General features: G+C 43.1%; 1 protein-coding gene across 1 annotated transcript in view; it reads right to left on the bottom strand.

The window, feature by feature from the left end:
• The window catches only part of CCDC85C (coiled-coil domain containing 85C), a 108875-nt gene that overhangs the window by 19791 nt on the left and 68072 nt on the right, over positions 1 to 21012 (bottom strand). Inside the window, exon 3 of the mRNA XM_083863391.1 lies at positions 5801 to 5902. Within this exon, the coding sequence (XP_083719517.1) occupies positions 5801 to 5902 (102 nt within the window). The remainder of the gene's footprint in view (positions 1 to 5800; positions 5903 to 21012) is intronic.

Here is a 21012-nt window from a genome sequence, read left to right as displayed (position 1 = left end):
ATGAGCATTAGAACCTACAGCAAATCATCAATGCAGATGAATTTTTCGTGCTTTCTGTGGTTACCTGTAAGGGTAGATTATGGGCACAGCCTGTCAATGCCTTTTGCTCATCAAATCCCCAAACTTTGTCACTGCCAAACTTTGTGGTGGTTAGCTGCCATGAGGAAAAAAGCCACCCACTGCTCAGAGCCTCTGCAATTGCAGCAGATGAAGGGCAGCTGCTTTCAAAAATGGCTTGGTTTGTTCTCAGCTGCTGGTGATACACCCTGAAGCTTCACCACAGCACCCCCTGGGCCATAAATCCTGACAAACCTTTCATTTTATTTTCTCTTCCACAGCTACTGTTGCTGCAGCAGCAAATCAGCCACCTTAAATTTCTCCTTTTGTCTGCTCAATAACATCCCTGTGGTATTGGTGAAGGCAGTGGGATGGAGCTGCCTCTGCCACGCTTCTCACACTTCTCTCAATCATTGCTTCCCCCTGCCTAAAAAGGCACCATGTCCATCACTGATGTGGGAAGGTGAGAAACCAGCCTAGTCATCCTCTGACACACATCAGCTGTGCTCAGCTCACCTGACAGCTACAGGGGAGGGGTGCAGGGATAGGACAAGGCAGGGGACCATCAAGGCCCTGCACAGGATGGGCTTCTGAAGCAACAGAAGGAGTTGAAGGCATTTTGAGAGGCCACAATGAGATGCCAAAGATGCAAATGCAGTCCTGGGGATGGCAGAGGCACTGGACAGCCAGGGATCCTCCTGCCTAGGGGCTTCATGTAGCACTGTGAGGGCCTAGGGGTTCCTTGGGCAGTGGAGGGGTTGCTGTGTTGTGCTGAGACACCTTGGGGCCCTGCTAAGGTCCCAGTGCACCAGATGACTCTTTAGGGACTATCACGAACTACAAGGGTCTCCCTGACTCTTTTGGGTGCATCATCAGGACATCACAATGAGAACAGTGTGGTGATCTTCTGCCATTTCAAGCTCGATTTTAAAAGTTAGGTTTGCTTTACAAAGCTGATCCAGTTCTCCCTGAGAGGAATAGATTTACTCCCATGCAGGCTGAGGAGGGACTACAAGACTTCCTCTGGGTTTCCCAGTGACACCCAAGACCAGGCTTGGGCCACAGTTACATCTCCTTGCCTTCACCAGGTTGGTTCAGGCGCCACCTTTGTCCTTCCTCTGCAGGGAGCTGGGGGAGAGATAATGAGTTGCCTTCTTGCTTTGCTTCTGCCTTAGCCCTTGTACTGAACAGGATGGAGACCACTGTCTTCCCAGCCAAAAGGGAGAGACAGGACTGCCATTGGGGCTGGGGTTTAGCTACTCTGTGCCCTCACATCACTCCTCACCATTGCTCTCACTGGCTCAGCAGACAGCCAGCGCTTCAGCCAAGGACTCATCATCCCTTCCCACTTCATCTAATGGCTTCTCTTTACACCTACAGACCACAAACATTTGGGCTTGTTTTTGTAATAGCAAGTGAGCCATCTGGCAAAATGAAATACACTTCCCCCAAGTATCCCCACAAGGCAGAGGTACAAAACATGACTCGCTGTGACAGCATGGTGGGAACCAAGGGAAGGGGCTGGTGCTGCAGCCAGGCTGCCAGAGGTATCTCCCAGGCTTTGCATCCTTCAAGAAGTGGGCACTGGAGGAAAACACAATCAGAAACAGTGTCAGGAAGCCAGAGACTCAGCAGCCCTCTAAGTTGAGTGCTCTCCACTACATAACCACACTACTACTTCTTTGCATTTTCCTATGGACCTTGTTGGTTTTGGAATAGATTTAGAGGGGAAAAAGGAATTGTGTAGTCTATACAGACTCCTGAGAAAAGCAGCTTTGAATACTCTAACAGAAATCTCACTTTTATCTGGGGATACTTATTGTAGTCTCCAGGGGCATATATAAAAGCTGGGTATTGGCATCATCAGCACTGTCTTCTAAAAAAAAGTGAGAGCTTGTTTCAGCTCTCACAAAGTGTATCTGCAGGTACTTTCCCCAGGGATTCTCAGTTCCAGACCCAGGATGGTCTCCAGTCACCACCTACAGCACAGACACATCCTCCTGAACCCAGATGGGGCACCATTAGGAGCTCCTGTTCCTCAGCAAGGAAACGCTAAAAGCTCAGTACAAAAACTTAAGGAAGGGGAAGGTAATGATTATTTTAACCTAACATGTCACTCACACCCACATACCTACAAACCAAAAGGTGGCCAGGGTCACTGTGTGTGGCACAGAAAGCAAGGGACACCCACTAGCAAGTCCTAATGAGAGCCCTGGCATCTCTCCTCATTGACAGCAAAGAAATGGGTTCTGGGACACCTTTTTCACATGCCTTAGGAGTCAGTGGTTATTACAGGCTGATCTTTATCTCAGCATCTTGCTTACTCACCCTCCAAAAGCCCTAGGAAAACTGCTGCCTGTTGCCTTCTTTCCATCACTCTGGTCATCTTATCTACTCCTTCCTCTTGGAGCCACAGGAAGAAAAACCATGGTGTGACATTGCTCCCGTTATCAGGGAACCAGTCCTCTGCTGATGAGCCATCTGTGCTGTGGCCTTATCACAGCACAGACCTCCCAGCCCTGACACAAACCACACATCCTGTGGTGTTTACTCATTTGTTTGCTGCCAGTCACATCTTGGGCCATCAGCACAGGCCAAGGCATTCCTTCCTCTAGAATTCCTGCTGGTGTTTTCACACACACTTTTCCACCCACACTGCGTCCACACTAGCCTTAGTATTTCCATTACAAATCTCTACAGTTACTCCCACCAAAGGCAGGATTCCCACTATAAATCACACGAACACTGCTAGCAGATTTTAAGTCTAAGCCAGCCAGGCTAGCTCTGACTGTTAGCAACAAGCTGGTTCATGTTTAATGGTGTTCTTTGCCAGTGTGGATAAATGGTTCCTCCAGGCAGCTGGTTTACAAGCTTCTCAAAGTGATGGTACCTTCAGCCATAGGACCATAAGCAGCCCCCAGATCACCTTCTCATGCCTGGGCACTGACAGAGGCCTGTGGCACAGCCACAGGGCAGTGGGCAGGTACATCAAAGTCTGCATGGAGCATGTGTTCAGAGGGCAGCCAGAGCACCCATGAAGAGGCCAATGAAAAGAGAGAGGTGCAAGCTCTGGGCCACACCTCAGCCCCCACATGCATCCTCAGCTGTGCAGGGGTCTTAGATGGCCCCCTGGATGGGGGGGGGGAGTGAGCCAGCAGCTGTGTGGGGTTTAGTTGCCAGCTGCAATTAGGCCATGACGTCCAGATGCCAGGTGGGCCACAGAGTCCTCAGCAGTGCACAGCTCACAGGTGTCTCATGCCTGGGACATCGACTCACATGAGACTGAGCAGCTCTGGAGGCTGCTGGAATAGTAAAAATGGAGCCAGCCTACACAGCTTAGTCTCATCCCAGGGAAATAGCAGGTCCTATCAGGAGCTTGTTGCTGCCTCCTCTCATGAGTCCAAGCCAGAGGAAATTACCCTCACCTCCCAAAGGACACAAGGAGCCTCTGGTATTCCATGAAATGGTGCTTGGTGGCAGTTCCCAGAACTGGAAAGACTGACCACTCTGCTATCAGTTTCTTCCCTTGCAAAGGCCAGGGTCATGTAAGCCAGACTAACCCTAAGGACTGCTGTTCCTGTATATTTGGTAACCACTGCAGACTACAGAGTAAATCTATAATGACCCATGTGCATGGAGCCTGATGCACAGAGTGCAACTGTGAGTGGTTTTTTGCTTCTGCATCTTGAGTGTGCACTGGTGCCCCTGACCCAGGACACATTAGAAATACCCAGCTGTGTCATTAACTGGGCTATGTCAGAGCCCTGGAGAGCTGCAGTGGTGCCTGCTTGTTACCTGTGTGACAGTGAGGGATGTGCTGAGGAACTTCCCAAAGAGTAGCACCGGCAGTGCCAATGATGAAACCCTGAACAGATGTGACAGCTTTGAAGCTGACACCAATTGTCCATCACTCACCCACATGAAGCTTGTGCAGGCACAAAGAAGAATGATTTCTCACAAACTCATGCCTGCTGTCTATAAAAAAAGCCACAGAGAAAGTCAGGTACATCTAAATGTTCTGGGCATGCTCAAGTCATTCAAAGACATTTGCATGAATTCGTGATCATCATCCTTCATCACAAAAACAGTGTATCATGTCAAGCCACAAACCAAAGGGATTTCAGTAGGGATAAGTAAATAAATGGCTACATAAGTATCTCACACAATGTGGATTTGGATCCAAAGCTGTTTTTGTTTTTCCTATATCAAATTCTCGCTAAGAAGGCAGAACACAGCCAGGGTGACAGATGAAAGTGAATGTCACACAGCACCCAGGCCTCTCCATAAATGCCAGGTGCCATCTCTTCCTTGAGGAAAGAGAGAAAACAGGGACAAGTAGCCAGAAAGGGCTCCAGCAGGCAGGACCATCTGCCACCACCCCTCACACAGCCCCGGTGAGCTGCAGGGGCCAATGCTCAAACAGAAAACTCTCCTGCCAGCTCCCGTCCCAGCACAGCTCCTCTGCAGAGAGCTGCTGGACATATCCCAGCCTGACTGACAAGATAAACATAAAATCGTGAGTAGCAGCACTCCTTGGGGCAACCAGCACAGGCTGAGTGTCATCAACCTGGAACAAAGCTGGGGATCAAAAGCCTAAGCACCATAGAAGCAAAGCAAAATCTCCAAAATTTTAAGGCTGGCACACCCAGACAAATATCTCCAGTTTCAAGTCTCTCTGCACTCCCTATAAAGTCTCCTGTCTTTATACATGGGGCACAAAGTTAGAAATGTGAATATTCACCTGGACAGTTTTATCCTCCTTTTTTTTGCTTGAAGCATCTCCTTCCATCCTGCTATTTAGCAGGGATAGGAAGGGGATATGCTTCCATACTTGAGTTTTATTTATGCAAACTTTATTCAGTTATTATTGTGCCCTTCCTTAAAACTGTAAGAGATACACTAAATCTACAGAATGACTATTTCCCAATCAAGCAGCCCAACACATGACTGGTCCTACAGGACCTGCAGCTCTGCTGACCAGTGTCCCAGACATGGAGCAGGGAGGTTCTCCAGCTGTGCTGCCATCAGGATTTTGCTCACATTCATAACACTCACAGCCCACTCCCACCAGGACTCTCTGACTGTTTCTACACTCCTCCTGTAATCTGGAAAACAGTATCACCATTCAAACATAGAGGCCCAAACAGTGAGGGAAACATCTGGAAGGCAAACACCTGGCAGGGCTCAGGATCCTCAGCCATGCCTGGCACATGGATGCCCTGGCACAGCAGCACAGATTCCATCTTATGCAAGAGGCTTTAGTCAAGATTCTTCTGTGGTTTGAGAAGCAATGCAGGCAAATCTTAGCAAACACAAATCTCATTTGTGATACAGAAAAGCCTAAGAACTTACTCACTAAACAACCCTGTCCATGCACTGCCAGACACCTGGCAAGCTTCCTCCACAACCACCTTTTTTACTGCAAGCACAGGGCACTTACAAGAAGAAGTTGCAGGTGTAACAAGACTCACCCTAGCTTTAAAAGATTCACAACAGTGACTGTCAGTTGGCTGAAAACCCAAGCTGGGAAATTGATGAACTAAATTTAGGAAAAGATTAACGTTCAAGGAGCTCCCCATCCTACCAACATCTGCAGGTTTTAGCTGCATGTTTGCAACACCAGCTTCAGGGTGAACAGTGACCTGGGAGAGCTCCCCTGCAATCTTCAGCTGCCCTCTCCAGCCATGGCCACTTTTGGGGAAGCCCATGGCTCTGCCTGTACAGGTAAGGAAATGTCTCTTACGTTTTGCAGGTCTTGGTACTGTGGCAGTGACGAGAGCTGTGACTCAGAGTGGTACGGGGACAATCCTTTCCTCAGAGTCCTCAGGTCCCCCGTGCTGGACTGCTGCAAAGACAACAGAGAACAGGACAGTCCATATTAATGAGAAGAAAGAAAGCTGTGCCCCTCCTGATGTCCTGGCTTTTCCCATGACCCCATCTGTCCCCTGACTTGTTCTCATTACTTCTCCCTGCACCAACAGTGGCAGTGAACACTGTAACAAAATGCTTTTTCCATGTCCAGTCCTAAAGAAAACACCTGCAAGCAGTTGGAGGTGAACTGTTCAAGGTCTGCTACATTAAGTTATACAGCAGGAAGGTATTTTTTTACCTAAGTTCCTACATGCTCAATAAAAACATTTGAGAAGAAGTACATAAAAATATATTTTTAAGACTTCAGACTAAATCAAAATCAGCAGAAAACCCACAAACCACAAACAAACAAACAAATCTAACAACAAGAGAAAAAAACAAAAACACACCACCCAAAAAACCCACACCAGGAGACATTTTCTAGATTAAGGGTTTGTAAGCAGTGTTACTATGATTCACACAAGCTTGCAAAAATGTGTGTTGACAGGAACAGTTTCTTATTTGGTTACAAATTTGCTTGGAACCACATTTATTTGAACATGGTCAAATAAATGAAGGTCGTCTATATAATCCAAGAAACTGGATAAATGCAACTAATAGTCTGCACTCACAGGGGAAGAAGCACTGAGAATAATCTCCCTGGGACATAGTTTCTGCCTTGTGTTTTTAACTCTCTATGATCTTGAAATGTGAAGAACGAGAAATGTTCCTCATTTATAAAAGTGCACCCAGAAAAAGCCAATACACAAGTAGCCAAAATCAAATGTCTGGGAGAAGATTCTATCTTTATCACCAATAAACATCCTCATTAACTTTTCATATTTTTAAGAGTATCAAGCAGTGCACTGTCCTCTATTTTAAAGCTAAAAAATCATGACCTTTCAGATTTTTATGCTCCATTAAGACTTTCAACTTGCATTTGCTACAGAGATGATGTTTTCTACTTCAAAAGAACCAAAGAAAAGTCATTGGAGCAATAAAATTTAACAGGAAATCTCATAAATCAACTCAATTGTATATAAAAACCCCACAGTAACCCAAAGGCCTGAACATAACAGAGACTTTGGAGGCTGTTGTCATGCACAGACCTCTGGAAATATTGAAAATTCATTTCCATTTCTTGCTCAAAGAGAAGAATTGGTGCACTCTGAGTGGATGCATTATTTTCTATCAGTGTCAGAAATACTTTCTTGTAGCTACATGGCCTGTTTTAGTTGACAGTCAGCTTTGGTTTTATTTCAAAATGTTGTTTTCTTAGGTTAAAACTTCTACAGCAACCCAATGCTTTCACAACCATTCTGGAGCCTCACCCTATCAACTTTCCTTTTATAAGCTGCGAAGAGAAGGGCATTCTCAAAGAAAGCCATAATGAGAAATGGATGCTAGTCCTGTATGACCCAATTTGCTGGGAACTATTGTGTCTCACATGGAATCAAGTGATACAGAATGAGTTCAGCATATCAGATATCTGGGATTCCCCTGAATTTATGAAGAGAGAAGATGTGGCCTGTATTTCTTTCACATTTCACAACAGAGAGTCAGAGAGAGAGAGAGATCTGAAGGAGATAACTCCTTCTGAAGCTAAAAAGTGACTGCTGCAAAACTGAGTTTCCACTATTCCTGGGAGGTATATAATTTCAAAGAAAGGTTAGCAGGTCACAAAGGAAGATGATAAGAAGACTCTTAGTTTACTGCCAGTGTCCCAGTCATGTGATGTCTCTTCGTGGTTACCCTGAAAGGATTTCACCTCAGCTGGTTGTGCTCCCCTGGCCCTGCTGTTTGCAATCTCTTCTCCATTCCTGTGTGTGCATGTGGACACAGCAACCTCCTGGAGAGGTCCTGACACTCTGCTACACACTCCTTTCAACTGCCAGCTCAGGAGCCCAGGCACTCTTCCCTGACATCTGTGATAAAGGGACACTTGCATAGCCAAGGGAAAAGCAGAATAAGGCAGCAGAGCCAAAATGTGAGGTTGTGTCTCTGTGCTGGAGACCCCAGAGGTTGCAGATCTCCTTGAAGTCTCTGCTCCAGAATAGTGTGTGTTGCCTCAGCAGTTTAGACGTCATGGATTACTCAGACTTTTGCAAACCACACTGAGACTTGCAAGATGCCACAAGATCGTGGGGCACCAGAAATGCAGAAACAGGCTTGAGAAAGAGAGATTTGGTGGACATTTGTTTGCATCCCAGAAACTTGCTGTCCTGCCCCCAAATCTGAATGGCTTGGTCTACATTGGATTCCCCATGTGTTTCATCACATCACAGCTTGTCCTCACAGAAAGTCAACATGCTTTGCCCAGCTGAGGAAGGAAGACAACCAAACCCAAGTCCAGACAACACTCAGTATCACACTACTGTCACTAAAAACACACTAGTTTAAATCAATTTAATTAACTGGCCTATGCTCCTGCCTGAAGAAAAAGTCTGCATTAATTTCAATCTGCCTTAAATTGGTTGAAATTGTGTTGGTAAATACACAGATACAGTCAAAACTCTGCTCTAACAAGTGTTTATAATGGATTAGTTCTATTGCTTTTTTTAAAGCAAATCCCATTTAAGACTGTACTAGTGTGTGACAAAACTATTGTTAGGCTGTTTCAGTGGCTGCTGATTATGAATCTGACCTAATGCATTCAATTTGATGGAAAGATTCCCACTGAGTTCAGTGAACATCAAAACAAGCTCTTAATTAAAGAACAGAAGGGAAAAAGAGAAAAAAAAAATAGGACAAGAAAAAGAAAAGACATCTAAGAAATAAAAATGCTGAGCAGAGATCTACCCAGAAGGTGAATGAGGTGTTTGGAGCACAGTGGGTTTGCTAGGGCAAAAACATTCTTCACCTGCCATTATTTATAAGACATCCCTGTCAGAGATGGGCAGAGTAGACTTTTTCCTCCCACTGTCTGTCATAAAGCCAGCCCCTTTCATGAGCCCTCCACTCAATGCAATTTTCCTTCTGTATTTTCTAAAAGTTATTTGGGAATGTATCTTACTTTAATTGCTTGTGTTTTTTCACAACAGGCTACCAAACACAGCTCTGCACTATTTATCTTCCCTGTACTAAAAGTAAGTGTGTGGTTTTTCACCATAGAAAGAAAACTGCTTTTTCTTCCTTTTTAAAATTAAAATGGTGCAGTGACACATATTAAACAGATCTCCCTAAACATTTGCACATTCCTTGGGCTTTGCTATCAGTGTTAGAGCTAACCAGGGAAGAAAGTGAATCCCTTATTAAAAAGCAATATGACTAATGATGCATCAGAATGAGTAGCCATTACTCCACTTAAACCTAAATTAAAAATCCTGGTATTTGCATTGTCAATTCACTCGCAAAATGAAATCTCTTATTACCTTACCCAATTTTCATTACTGAGATGTAAGTGGATCCCAAATTGCTTTTCTAGTCAGAAAGACATTTTAAAAGTAGAATCCCTGATCATCTCTGTTCATCATCATTGCAGGAGATTATCTCAACTAATGGGCAAGCTATCTATAATAAATTATCCTTCAGGTAACATCACTTCACATTTCTGGAGTTTCAAGGAATTTTTCAGCAAAATCATTTTGATCTGAACTAAAACTCCGTGGGAGCATGCAGTCTCAATTGAACTTTTGTTGGAAATGTTTCCTAAGCTGAGAGGCAGAGACAGAAGGAGGGACAGAGCAAAGGAGACCAAGTGAGAGCTCAGGAGACTCACACACTCATCCCCAGCAAACACCAGCCTCTGGCCACTGACTGTTCCAGAGTAGCTCTTGCTCTCTTTACTGTGAATATTTTTCAAACCACAGTTTCATCCATAGTTTAAAAAAACCCAAACAAACATGTCCTGACTTTCACAGCAGTACAAAAGACCTGCCCTCAGTCCAACTCAGCACTTCTCTCCACGGTGTTGCCTCCCTGTCCCAGGTGATGAGCAGGGGGACAAGCCTGCAGAACCAGCACCTTCTTTGCCTGCAGCACAAACCTGTGCCACACACTGCCAGCACTGACACCCCACAGCTGTCATTCTGACACTCTTCGATACTCAGAAAGCTTCATATAACATTTATTGATAATTTTTTCAACTAGGCAGGACTTAAGAGTGACCCCCAAAGATACTGTTTTTGGACCAAAGTCCAAGACCTTTGTCAGCCTGTTATGAAACAAATGGACACAGGCATGCCCCTCCCACCAGGGAAGGGAGTTTGGCTTACTCCTACCAATGAGAAAAGAGTAAGGCCAACAAATCGAGTTTTTTAGTAAAAATAGACTGCAAACCCAACTTTTTTTCTGTGTAGAAAACAGAAGCAATTTGATTACAGATGCAATTTGATGGGCGGAAAGTGGTGTTCTTCATAACAAATAATGTATAATTTTAAATGCTTGAGATAGAAATTAAAGCCTTGGTGCTTACCAAAGACTAAAATTACATTAAAAAAAAAAAAAAAAGTCAAAACAAAACAATGAAAAAACAGCAAACACTTGTTCCTATCAAAGCTTTCTATCTTGCTAGCAAAGAGAAGAAATGGTGGCCTCTGACTTTTTGACCTGCTGTGCTGAGTGATTCAATTGAAAAATAACACAAATAACACAAGAAGATGGATGGTGTTTGTGGTATTTTAAGGTCAAAGTACTACGAAGAAACATTTATTTTCTTTTCCGTTTCTGTCCAGTAAAGTCAGATCAGAGCTGTGGCCATGTTGGACCAACTGTGAAGATAAAGTGTTGAAAACTTAGAGACAAATCAGACAAATTATCTTTTCTGTTACCCTTCAGCGTTACTTGTGCTAGAAGGGAGAAAAAAAGAAGACAAACATTTAATTCTGAAATACTTTGATGCAACAAAATGGACTGTTCTTAACATAAATTAAACACAAAAAGACAAATTTACTTGACAGAAAGTACTCAGCATTTATGAGAGATTAGCAAAAAACGATTTCAATTAGACTTATGTTCTGAAGTGACTGAGGAAAATTAAAAAGCAGCACTGTCAGCTCCCAGTAATTCATGAATTAGCATTCAAAACAGGGTCATTACATAAGTAGCCTTTAATTGAAAACACTTTTTTCTCCTTTCGCATAAGTTTTAACAGATGAAGGCTGAAAAGAGGTTAAAAAAAGTATTTAATCATAAATGATCAGTTTGACCCTGTGCCCTGTGGCAATACTAAAGCCTCCACAAAGGGTCACAGCTTCCCTTCTCCCTATGGGCTCTGGGGTCATTTGGGAGCAATTTGGGTGCCTAAACAAGGGCATCCTGTGCCTGGGCATATCCAAGGTGGAGCCTTGGAGACGGGATAAAGAGCTGCTGGGGACCCACAGCCTCCTGCTGCAGGCATGGAGTCACCTGAGGACCACAGCTCTCTTCACCTCATCTCTAAGCTCCTGCATGTGAAAACTTTCTCTCCTGGTTCACAAGTCATTTTAAAAAACACACAACAAAGCACCAAATTGAAGGTCGGGAGCCCCTTTTTGTTTACTTTTGGGGAGTATAAAGAGATGGCAAAATGTGTCCAGAACACAGAGAATCAAGCATACATGAGTCAGTGACAGCAGACTTCCCAAAGGGCTGTCATTTCCAAGGGTTTATAATAATCAGCTTCATTTTCCTACAATGCAGACCCACTTGCACTAAGCTCCAGAGACAGCAGATTACACACCGCACCGCTTAAATGTATTAATATTATATCTGCTTTCAGCATAACTTTAGAAGAAATTATGTAACAGCATATGAAATGCAACTAGATGGAAAGAAATACTGCAAGGAACTCAATATTGACAAGGGACCTTATTGACACCAGTTCAGAAGATTTTCTTTGGACAAATTATTATGCCACACCATCACCCAGCCCTTTGACAGACACACAATTTCCATTTTGGCTACCTCCCCTTTTACAAAGCACAGGATTTCCTTCAGCCATCATTTAAATATCAGAGTGAACTTGGTCCTCAGCAACAGGGCAAGGGCATCACACCCTGACCATGTAAGCCCATAAAGATTTTGGCTTATGGTTTGGGCAATTCTCTATATGGGAGAAAAAAAGTCTATATTAAAAAAAAAATCATTCTTACTTCAGATTTTAGTTTCACCCCATAAATCTTGGATGTTAGATGGAAAACTCTGTTGAGACCTTGGCTTTTGATTATATACATTTGTGAGGAGAAAAGAAAAAACACATAAGGTTTTATTTCAGCCTGCTATGTCAGGCTTCCTTCATCTTCATGGACTCTTGCACTGCCCATTACCTGGATTACTTGTCTGTCACTGTAATATAAATTCTTAACCTACCAGCAACAATACTCTAAACCATAATTGTTCCAGTAATTGAAACTGCCTCAATTTTGACACTCAACAACCCATTGTTTGCAACTGAGTAATTAAATGGAAGGTTTAGCTCAAAACCTTTTCCTGTTATTTCCTGTAGCAATTTAGCTGAAAGTGCACACTTCTCTTCATGTAGGCAAACAGCACTGGTTTGAACTTGGCCAAAACACAGATACTACTAACCAATGTCTTTTGCACAAGTACACGACAAAAATAAAAATAAATTAGTGGCATATTTAATACATTCAGATAATTAATAAATGGAAATCACCAACATTAGCAAGTGAAAGAATAAGCAATCAGAGCCCTAAACAAGTAGCAGCAGTATCAAAAAGCAGCCCCCTCCTCCAGTTCCAAAAAGCTGCTAGTGGATGCATTAGCTCTCTCTACCTTATAGAAATTTCATGGCAAGCTGTTGCTGTCAGCCAGCTAGAAGGGAACAGAAAAACATTATACATGTGGAAACCTAACAGAAATAACGTTATTTTAGTATCTTAAAAAAACCCTGTATCTTTACCACAGGTGACCAAAAGGTCTTATTTGCAGCATTTGGTAAGATAGTATCATTATTTGAACTTCAGCCCCCTTCCCTGTATTGATGACTGAAGCCTTGCAGAACCCATCTGCACAAACATTAATATCTTACTATCCAGACTCAGAGCATGGTGATCCCCCAAAGAGTTGATTCAGCTTGATCACCTTACTCTTCCTCACAGCTACAGGCATTTCACCACACCTGCAGAGGTCAATGGCACTACTAGAGCACACAGCTCTGTAACAACAACCTGCCCAAGATAGCCAGCTACCACAGCAGTGATACTTTGCTGAGCTAAAGCAGAGCAGGAACACATCTCAGATAATGTGCAGGAGGTGCAAAGCACCTGCCTTGGCTCTGTCAGGCAGCCCTGTGCCCCAGAGAACATCCCCTACCACACAACCTTGCACAAACATTTCCTCCTTATCTCATTAATCCATGTGTTAGTGTCTCATGCACCAGGAATCTGAGGGATGGGCAATTTCACTGTGTGAAGCTAGCAAATAATTGAATTAAGGTTCAGTAATTGCAGTTATCACTACAAGACATATTCAAGCAAAAATAAGCTCAGCAAAGCACATATCTGACTTTAAGTATATGTGAAGAGTCCCATTAGCTTCAGCAGCATTTATCAGGCAAGTTGGAAACCACACACATGAGAGTGCAATAAAAAATCAACGTATTTGATTTTGAAAGAACTCTGCAAATAAGGAAAAAAACCTAAGAGATGAGATTAAAACTATTTAACATCTTCTATGTCATGCAATAGTATGAGCTTTTTGTAACAGGAGAGATTAAATTCCTTTACAATGGTTCATATCCCTGTTGTACATGCAGCACATCTGGGGATCACTTGAACTGGTGACAAAGGCTTTAGAGGATAAGGGTCTGTCAAGACACCTATTCTCCTGATTCCCTCTTCAGTACTCAGCCAGGAGGTCACAAGCACAGCCTCAGCCAGTTCCATCAGTAAATCCATTTTTAGTAGTTCATGTAGAATTGGAAATGGATTTGGGAATTGTGCCACGGCTGGATCTCGGCCATTCACAAATGTAACACAGGGATGAGGATCCCCACTTCTGCCTAGGCTCTGACTTCCCCCTCACATTGTGATCTGTGTTCATAGAAGCTGGAGGGGCAACCAGATTTCACCTGGTTGCATTGGTGACATCTGGAATTCTCTGTTGTTGGGGGAGCTAACAACTTTGGGAAAAGCAGGAGACAGTCAGTAAGAGGCTTCGTGGATTTTACCATGTAAAATCACTCTTGGAAAAAGACATTTATAGTATCTCAGTGGGGTGCAGGGTATAAAAGCAGTGCAGGTTTCAAACTTCTCCATTTTCTGTAGCAACTGAGGTAGAGAACTTTAGTACACTATTAATACTCAAGAATGCCTGTATTTTCGTCCTCTTGTTTTAGATCTGCAGAGAAAGATCAAGCCCATAACTCACAGGAGACTCAGATAATCAGTTGAAACCAAATTGCAGTATATAATTATAATCACACAACTGGCAGGCTTTGCTCAAGAGGAAATATGAGCTGGCACGGCTGAGAGATCCAAGTATCACAGCCTATAACCCAAATAGAAATGCAGCTCAATAGTTAACAAAGCCAAATGGAGCTATAGCCATTGGCATTTGGTGCAGCCCAAGTCTGTGACTTGCATGCCACTAGTTTCAGTCACAGACTAATAGAGCCCATCATGGCTCGTTAGAACCAAAATCAGTGTCATTACTGGGGGTGCCAGTGGAGAAACTACAAAATGCTGCCCCAGCTCCTCCAGGGAAGTAGATGTTGATATGGATATCAAGCACAGGTCTGGACCATCCCCTGGAGTCACCTTTCATTTTCTCCTGTCAACTGCACTCCAGGCAAGGAGGCTAAAGGGAACCATTGCACCTCCTCCCAAAATCGCGGCCACAGCAAGACTGCTGGCCTGCCCTCAAGGCACTCCCCACATCCCACAAAACAACAGAATTGTGGGGAATGAGAAAAATAAAGACCTGAAACCTCTTCTGATAAATCAGCAAAGGTTCCTTGCAGAATGTAGCTCAGGCTGGGCACCAGGTGACTGATGGTTCTGCAGAGCACCCAAGTCCTTCTCCTCTGGAGGATCACTGGGATGTTCCAAGCTCTCTGCTGAACCAGGACTCAAGCGAACAAGGAGAATCAATTACCGCCAGTCTCTCTCTCTCTTTTTTTTTTTTTTTTTTTTTTTTTAGATAATCCGAATATTCTTTTAAAAGTCCTTTATAAAGATTTATATTTGCATTTTTGGCTTTATGAAAAACAAAACAAAACTGAAAAATCTTGTCATAAATTTAACAGTTTTGAGTAAAGAGGCTTTTTTTTTTTCCCTCAAAGCAATGAATGATTAACATCTTTCCCATTGTTGCCCAAGTTGTTTTCAGATGTCAGACTGAATTTTTCTTGATCTGGGCTTGAATTTGGCATTTTACTCATTGAAAAATCTGTTTTTAAGCCTCCGCAGTTATTGCATAGTTTCCCCTGAAGACATTTTTCACTTTTTAGATGGACACATCACTGAGACTCTGTACTTTGAACCTCTCCACATGTTTCTAAGACACAAAAAGCTGCTTCTTCATAGCCTGATCTAACTGCAATAAAGAGCTTTTTCCCTGGCCCTGTCCTCATACAGAGAAAAAAAGTGGAATCTAGTGAAATTATTACAAAGCTGGTTAAGCACAGGATATGACTAATCCTGTATTTCACAGCTGGAGGTTAAACTGAGCCTCATTAAACCCAATGTTCTTGCTTACCCACAACAGAAACAAATGGGGCATGACAGAGCTTTGCATGTGTGCATCTCACATACACTCAAACACTGAAATTCAGCTCCAGCCCTTCCAAAAATTTAAGCTGCAAGAAATTTTATGATAGTCTCAAATTTGTAAGACTCAACTCAGTAAGTCTCTGTCTATCTTGTAGTTGACTTCTGGATCCAGATCTTCTGAATTACATTTACTAGGTTTTTAGGGAACTCTATTTATATTCTTGTAAAATCCTTGGATATCACAGGTGACAACCCCCAGAACACAAAGTTCACCACCCAGATTTCCTTACAAGTTGCAAAAGCTCATTTCTGTCACTGATTGTGCATTTTAGAAGTGCATGAATGAGAGAGAGTATTTATTTTGGTAGGTAGCAGCTCAAACCCCTGATGTCCAAAGTAAACAGAAGGAACTCCACTGTCTTAGAGGGCTTGAAGGTATTTTGAACTGCTCCTATAAAACCGTACATTTCGTATTTGGGGAGGAAAAACTTTTTACTCAATAAATACATCTTGTTATTTACATCTCAAGTCAACTTATTGGATAGCAAATCCAATTGGTCAGATCAGTCTTGTCATTTTAATTCATAAAAGAGGGGTGAAATGGAACACACTTGGACATTGAGTGGTTTTGCATGTTATGTTGTTGGGTTTTTTTTTTAAGATTCTGCTTCCACAATTAAGGAAGCAACATTTGAGGGATTCTGTTATCATATTTTGCATTTACACATATAAGCAATGCAGTGCATTCTCAAAACTATATCAAAGTTTTGGTCTCAAGAGAGAAGGTCTCATGAAAATCTGTTTCTTCAAGAGCTGTACTCCAAAATGGATGGAGTCCTGTAGGAATTCTCACCGTTGATTTGAAAGGAATATTTGGATGTGACCCCAAATACTAATCTCCTTTTTTATTACTTAAAATTAATATGCAGCTAAACATTAAAACACTGTCTAAAAACAGTAACAGAGTAACTGAGGGCACATCCCCTTCAGTATTCTGAATTTAAATGGAGACCAACTGCCTGGAAAGCTTTCATGTCTGAGTTGCTCTGTATTACAAAAAAAAAAAAAATCCAATTTCCCTTGTGAGACCTTAAATTAAAGCAATTATACTTACCCTCCTCATGCACAAACAATAGGTAGACTTTGGGGAAATCAGACAGGTTGGTAATTTTGCTCCTGTCGTGGCGAGCGTGTGCAGTGCTCTTGGCACAAGGCATGGCCTCAGACAAACCTCCAGAGCCAAGGCACACAGAGGCCCAAATGTTAAGACCTTACAGCAACTCTGAGAGCCCAGAGGCAACTCTGCAAGCAGGAACTGTTAATGGCAGACTTGGCACAGAAGTGGCCGATAATAAAACAACAGAGGAAATTGCGCTCTGACTCTCCTGAAGCCAGCCAGCACATAGTGGGCAATTTCTCTTCCTCCTCCTTGGGAAGAGGTCAGGCTCTCCACTGAATGGCATTTACATCTTTGTTCTTTGCAGTACTAAGGACTGTCAGGCTCTTTTCGGCCCTGGGGTCCAGATTTCCCCCTTGTTTTCAGAACAATATGCTGGAAACTGCCTGCTGAGGGCACGGTTGTGCCAAGATCCCATTTGCCTAAGAATTGTGGTAGCCTGCAGTTGCTGTGACCATGGAAGTTCCTTGATCAAACACCTCAGCTCTGTTTAAACAGCAGTGCTACAGGCATTGCCTACTATCATTTTATTAAGTCTACAGCTGCACCCGTCTTTTAATTCAGGAAAAGCATGCAGTTTCTTAGAAGTATGACTAAGAACAGTTTTCCAGTACTTCTAGGGATGCTCTAAAGATCTGCCAAGGATACTCTAAATCCCAGGCAGCTATCAGGCTGAACTGCTGTGAAGTGCTGGTGCTACTGAAGTCTATTTGGCAATTTTAATTAAATACTCTTATGTTCCTCATAAATCTCAAGGGCTGTCATTCCCTAGAGAAGAATTTTTTTTGTTTCTGCTCTACACCAGGGGACTTGAAATTTTCTGTGAAAGAGACACCAGGACTTCATTGTCAAACCTCCAGTTCCTTAGAGCCTCACCTGCCCAATGCATCTGCTTTGTTAAAAGCTGGGCTTTTTGAAACAAAGGTGTGTAATGTGTCCTGAGCATCTCTGAACAGAAAAATGCCTCTGGCATTCCTGCTCTCAAGGGAAAAGGTAGACACGGCTCAGCAGAGGCTATAAACCAAAAGGAGTCCTGACAGCCACCCATGGTGCACAGTACTTAGTCAATAAGAGAGAAAAGCAATGAGAAAAGTGATGAGTCCACACAGCCTATAAACTTTATTTTAGCTAAAAGTGCTCAATCCTTGCATGTGTACAGAATGAACTGAAAATGCAAAATAATGTGAAAGAACGGCCAGAAGTTTGTCACTCTTATTATTTCTAAAATGTAAGCATTAGTTATGAAACTACCTAGTACTGACCTTTGGAGCTCCTAAATGTTGTAAATACAGGACTCTCTAACCTCAAGGACAAAGTGTGGAGTAAAATATTCCTTTTTGTTCAAGGGGCAGCATGAAGTAGCTTAAGGGGTCTGTTTTGTGCTTGGACACTTCTAGCTCAGAGGAATGGAAAGTAAATATGGTCTCCCACCTCAGGGATTATATCTTAGCAATATGGAAAGTACCGTCACCTAGTCAACCAGACACCACTAAAGAAAGGTTAACATCAGCTCTTCTGGGCATTTCCCACAATGGCACAAAAGAAAATCAAAAGTTCACCCATGTGATGTTGCACAGACCAAACGCATGCATACAGCAGAGCTCAGTGCAATTCTTCCCTGGAGAATATGAGACTACAGAAGGGATGCCTGTGAAGCTCTCAGAAACCAACATCCAACATTTCTCAGAGCTTTCATTCATCTTCTTCACACCACAATTAAAACTTCCAGAAACCAGCTATACCTGTGAGAAAGGTACACACACCATCCCCACCAGGCTTTGTGGGGTCTTTGCCACTGTGGCTGCATCACAGACACCTACCAGCCCTGGAGAGCAGGATTAAGTGGTCTTTTTTGGTAGTGGCATTTGCTACAATGTCTCCCCAGACAATGCAAACCAGAGCAACAAAGGTTGTAGGTTGCCAGAATTGCTGCCAGAGATTTTGCCAGCACAGCAATGCCATCCAAGAGAATGACCTTCTAGCTGACATGGCCACACCAACAAAACATCACAGCATAAACTGCATCAAAAAAAAGTAAAAACTGGAGTAATTTCTCCTCAGAAAAAGGAAAATGGAGAAAGTGATGAGTATTGATGGGTTAGCAATGTCAAAAGCATGTTATTTTCCAACTGGAAATACACATTATGTCCTTCCTTAGAAAGCAAAAGAAGTCAAAACAACAAAAAAGCCACATATATGGCTATCACAAAACACCCTTATCTCCATTTCCTTTCCTCCCACTGCAGTGTGGTTTGTGAGATGGTATTTCTTGATCTCTAAGAGTAACAAAAGCTCTCTCCATTAACATGTTCAAATAACTCACTATACAAACAGAAGTGTAAATCCCAGCACACCTGTACTGCAGGTAACATGTACAGTGCAGAGCAACTGCCAGGCACAGGCTGGGGAGCTTCTGCCTGTCCCACTGAGGCTTTCTTCCAAAGTGCTTATAGAGAAAGGATATGTTGAGAAGCAGGAGAAAAAGTGCAAGCTTGGGATCCCCTGCAACAACTTGATTCCAGAAGGGGCTACAAAGACACCACCTCTCAGCATACCTCCACTCCAGAGATGCTAAAGAAGATAAAGCAACAAATCTCACTCAGGATGCACCGTTCAGCAAAAGGGTATTGTGTCACTGGCCACTGGAATATAAACCCAGCCACAAAGCTTGCAAATATCCTTTGCAGCACCAGCCTTCTCAGGTTTCTCTGGATGAAGCACTATTTCAGCCCTATGTTTAGCAGTTGGAAGGAAGCCAGGAAGACTTCCATAACCACCCCTGATTTGTTAATCCCTTAATGCACAGGCACTGTTTGTTACTTAGGACGTCAGGTTTCATCGCCCCTCAGCGTGCTGGTGATAGAACTTCTTGACACCAGGCTGCAAATATTATTGCAAAGTCAATACTCCCAGGGAGAAAGCCAAGCCGAGTTAAAATGTGACTTTGGTGTTGACAAGCCAGTTTGGCACTGCAGAGTTCAAACAGCCAGGATCACCTGGCAACTTTCAAAACAGGAGAAAGTTTGCCAGGATCCTTTCTGACTAGATTCTTATCCCAAGATTCGCATGGTAACAGCTAAACACTTTCCAATCAGACAAAGCAAGTAAAAACACAGAAAGTGGATTATACTTTTTGGGAAAGTGCTTGGAGCTATATGTACATATGCATGTGAGTTTGTATCTGTACAGATTTTCCTAATCTTTCTCATTAAAAGAGAAGAAAATCCAGATCTGGGTGTGTAGCATGACAGACTGGAGGTGATACAGCTCAACTCCCAGGGAGCTCAGCCAACCCATGGTAGCTCCAACAGTCCTGTTGCCCTATGGAAAGCTGACTCCCTGCTTATAAAAATAAAGTTATTTCCTGAAAGTGATCTAAAAGAAGTTGGATCCTGGTCTTTTTGTAGGGCCATTGAGACATCACACTGGGACTGCACAGCACATCACAGCCAGGCTGGCATCAGTGCCTGCTGCCACTGGGGAGGTGGCTGGCCTTCTCCAGAACACAGATTCCCTCCCTCCTGGATTCAAATATTTGTAATAACACAGCCCACAAGGTGATGACACCTGAGGACAGCAGAGGAAAAGGCACAGCCTTCACACCCAGGGCAGCACTAGGTTGATGCATGAGCCTGAAGCAGCCCCACACAACCCAAAATTAACTGGCTTAATCATCCTCCCAATGCAGTAAGTCCATGCAGCTATGCAGACTCTATTCATTTTCAGCATTTATTACCAACTTTTTCTTGCCCTCCTAAGGCAGACCTGACAGAGCAATGTGCCTGGCTGTGGCAGGACAAAGCCAGGCCAAGGGCACATTGAGCCTATCCCTGAATCCATGCACATCCCAACTGTCCACAGGCAGACCAGACCATCTGCCTATCAATAGCTCCAATTAAACAGTCGTGGGGTTTCGACCCACCAGACACCAGCTCAGTCTGGGAGAAAGACAGGGGGAGTTAAAATCAAATTAGCAATCAATTAATACATGAAGCAGCTCCAAAGCTGTTGAGTTAAGCACCCTTTTGGGGTTTAACGCTTTGATGCCCTGTGAGTTTTTTTCATGGCTAGTAATGCCAATGAATATACTGGCAGAAAGGAGTAATCTTTAAAAAAGCTGAGAATCAGGTCAAAATGTGTATTTTAGAAAAAAAGTAACATTAGACAAGATTATTTTATTGACATTTCAGTAAGCATTGGGTTCTTTATTACTTTTGCTTGTTTATTTTAAATGAGAATGTTTTAGAAATGTGATTCTGGAACAGTCTATTCTCG

Source organism: Zosterops lateralis, assembly GCF_965231275.1.
Source record: "Zosterops lateralis genome assembly, chromosome: 6".
NCBI classification, from domain to species: Eukaryota; Metazoa; Chordata; class Aves; order Passeriformes; family Zosteropidae; genus Zosterops; species Zosterops lateralis.
The sequence above is the reverse complement of the archived record's forward strand: the minus strand, read 5'-3'. Positions and strand labels throughout refer to the sequence as shown.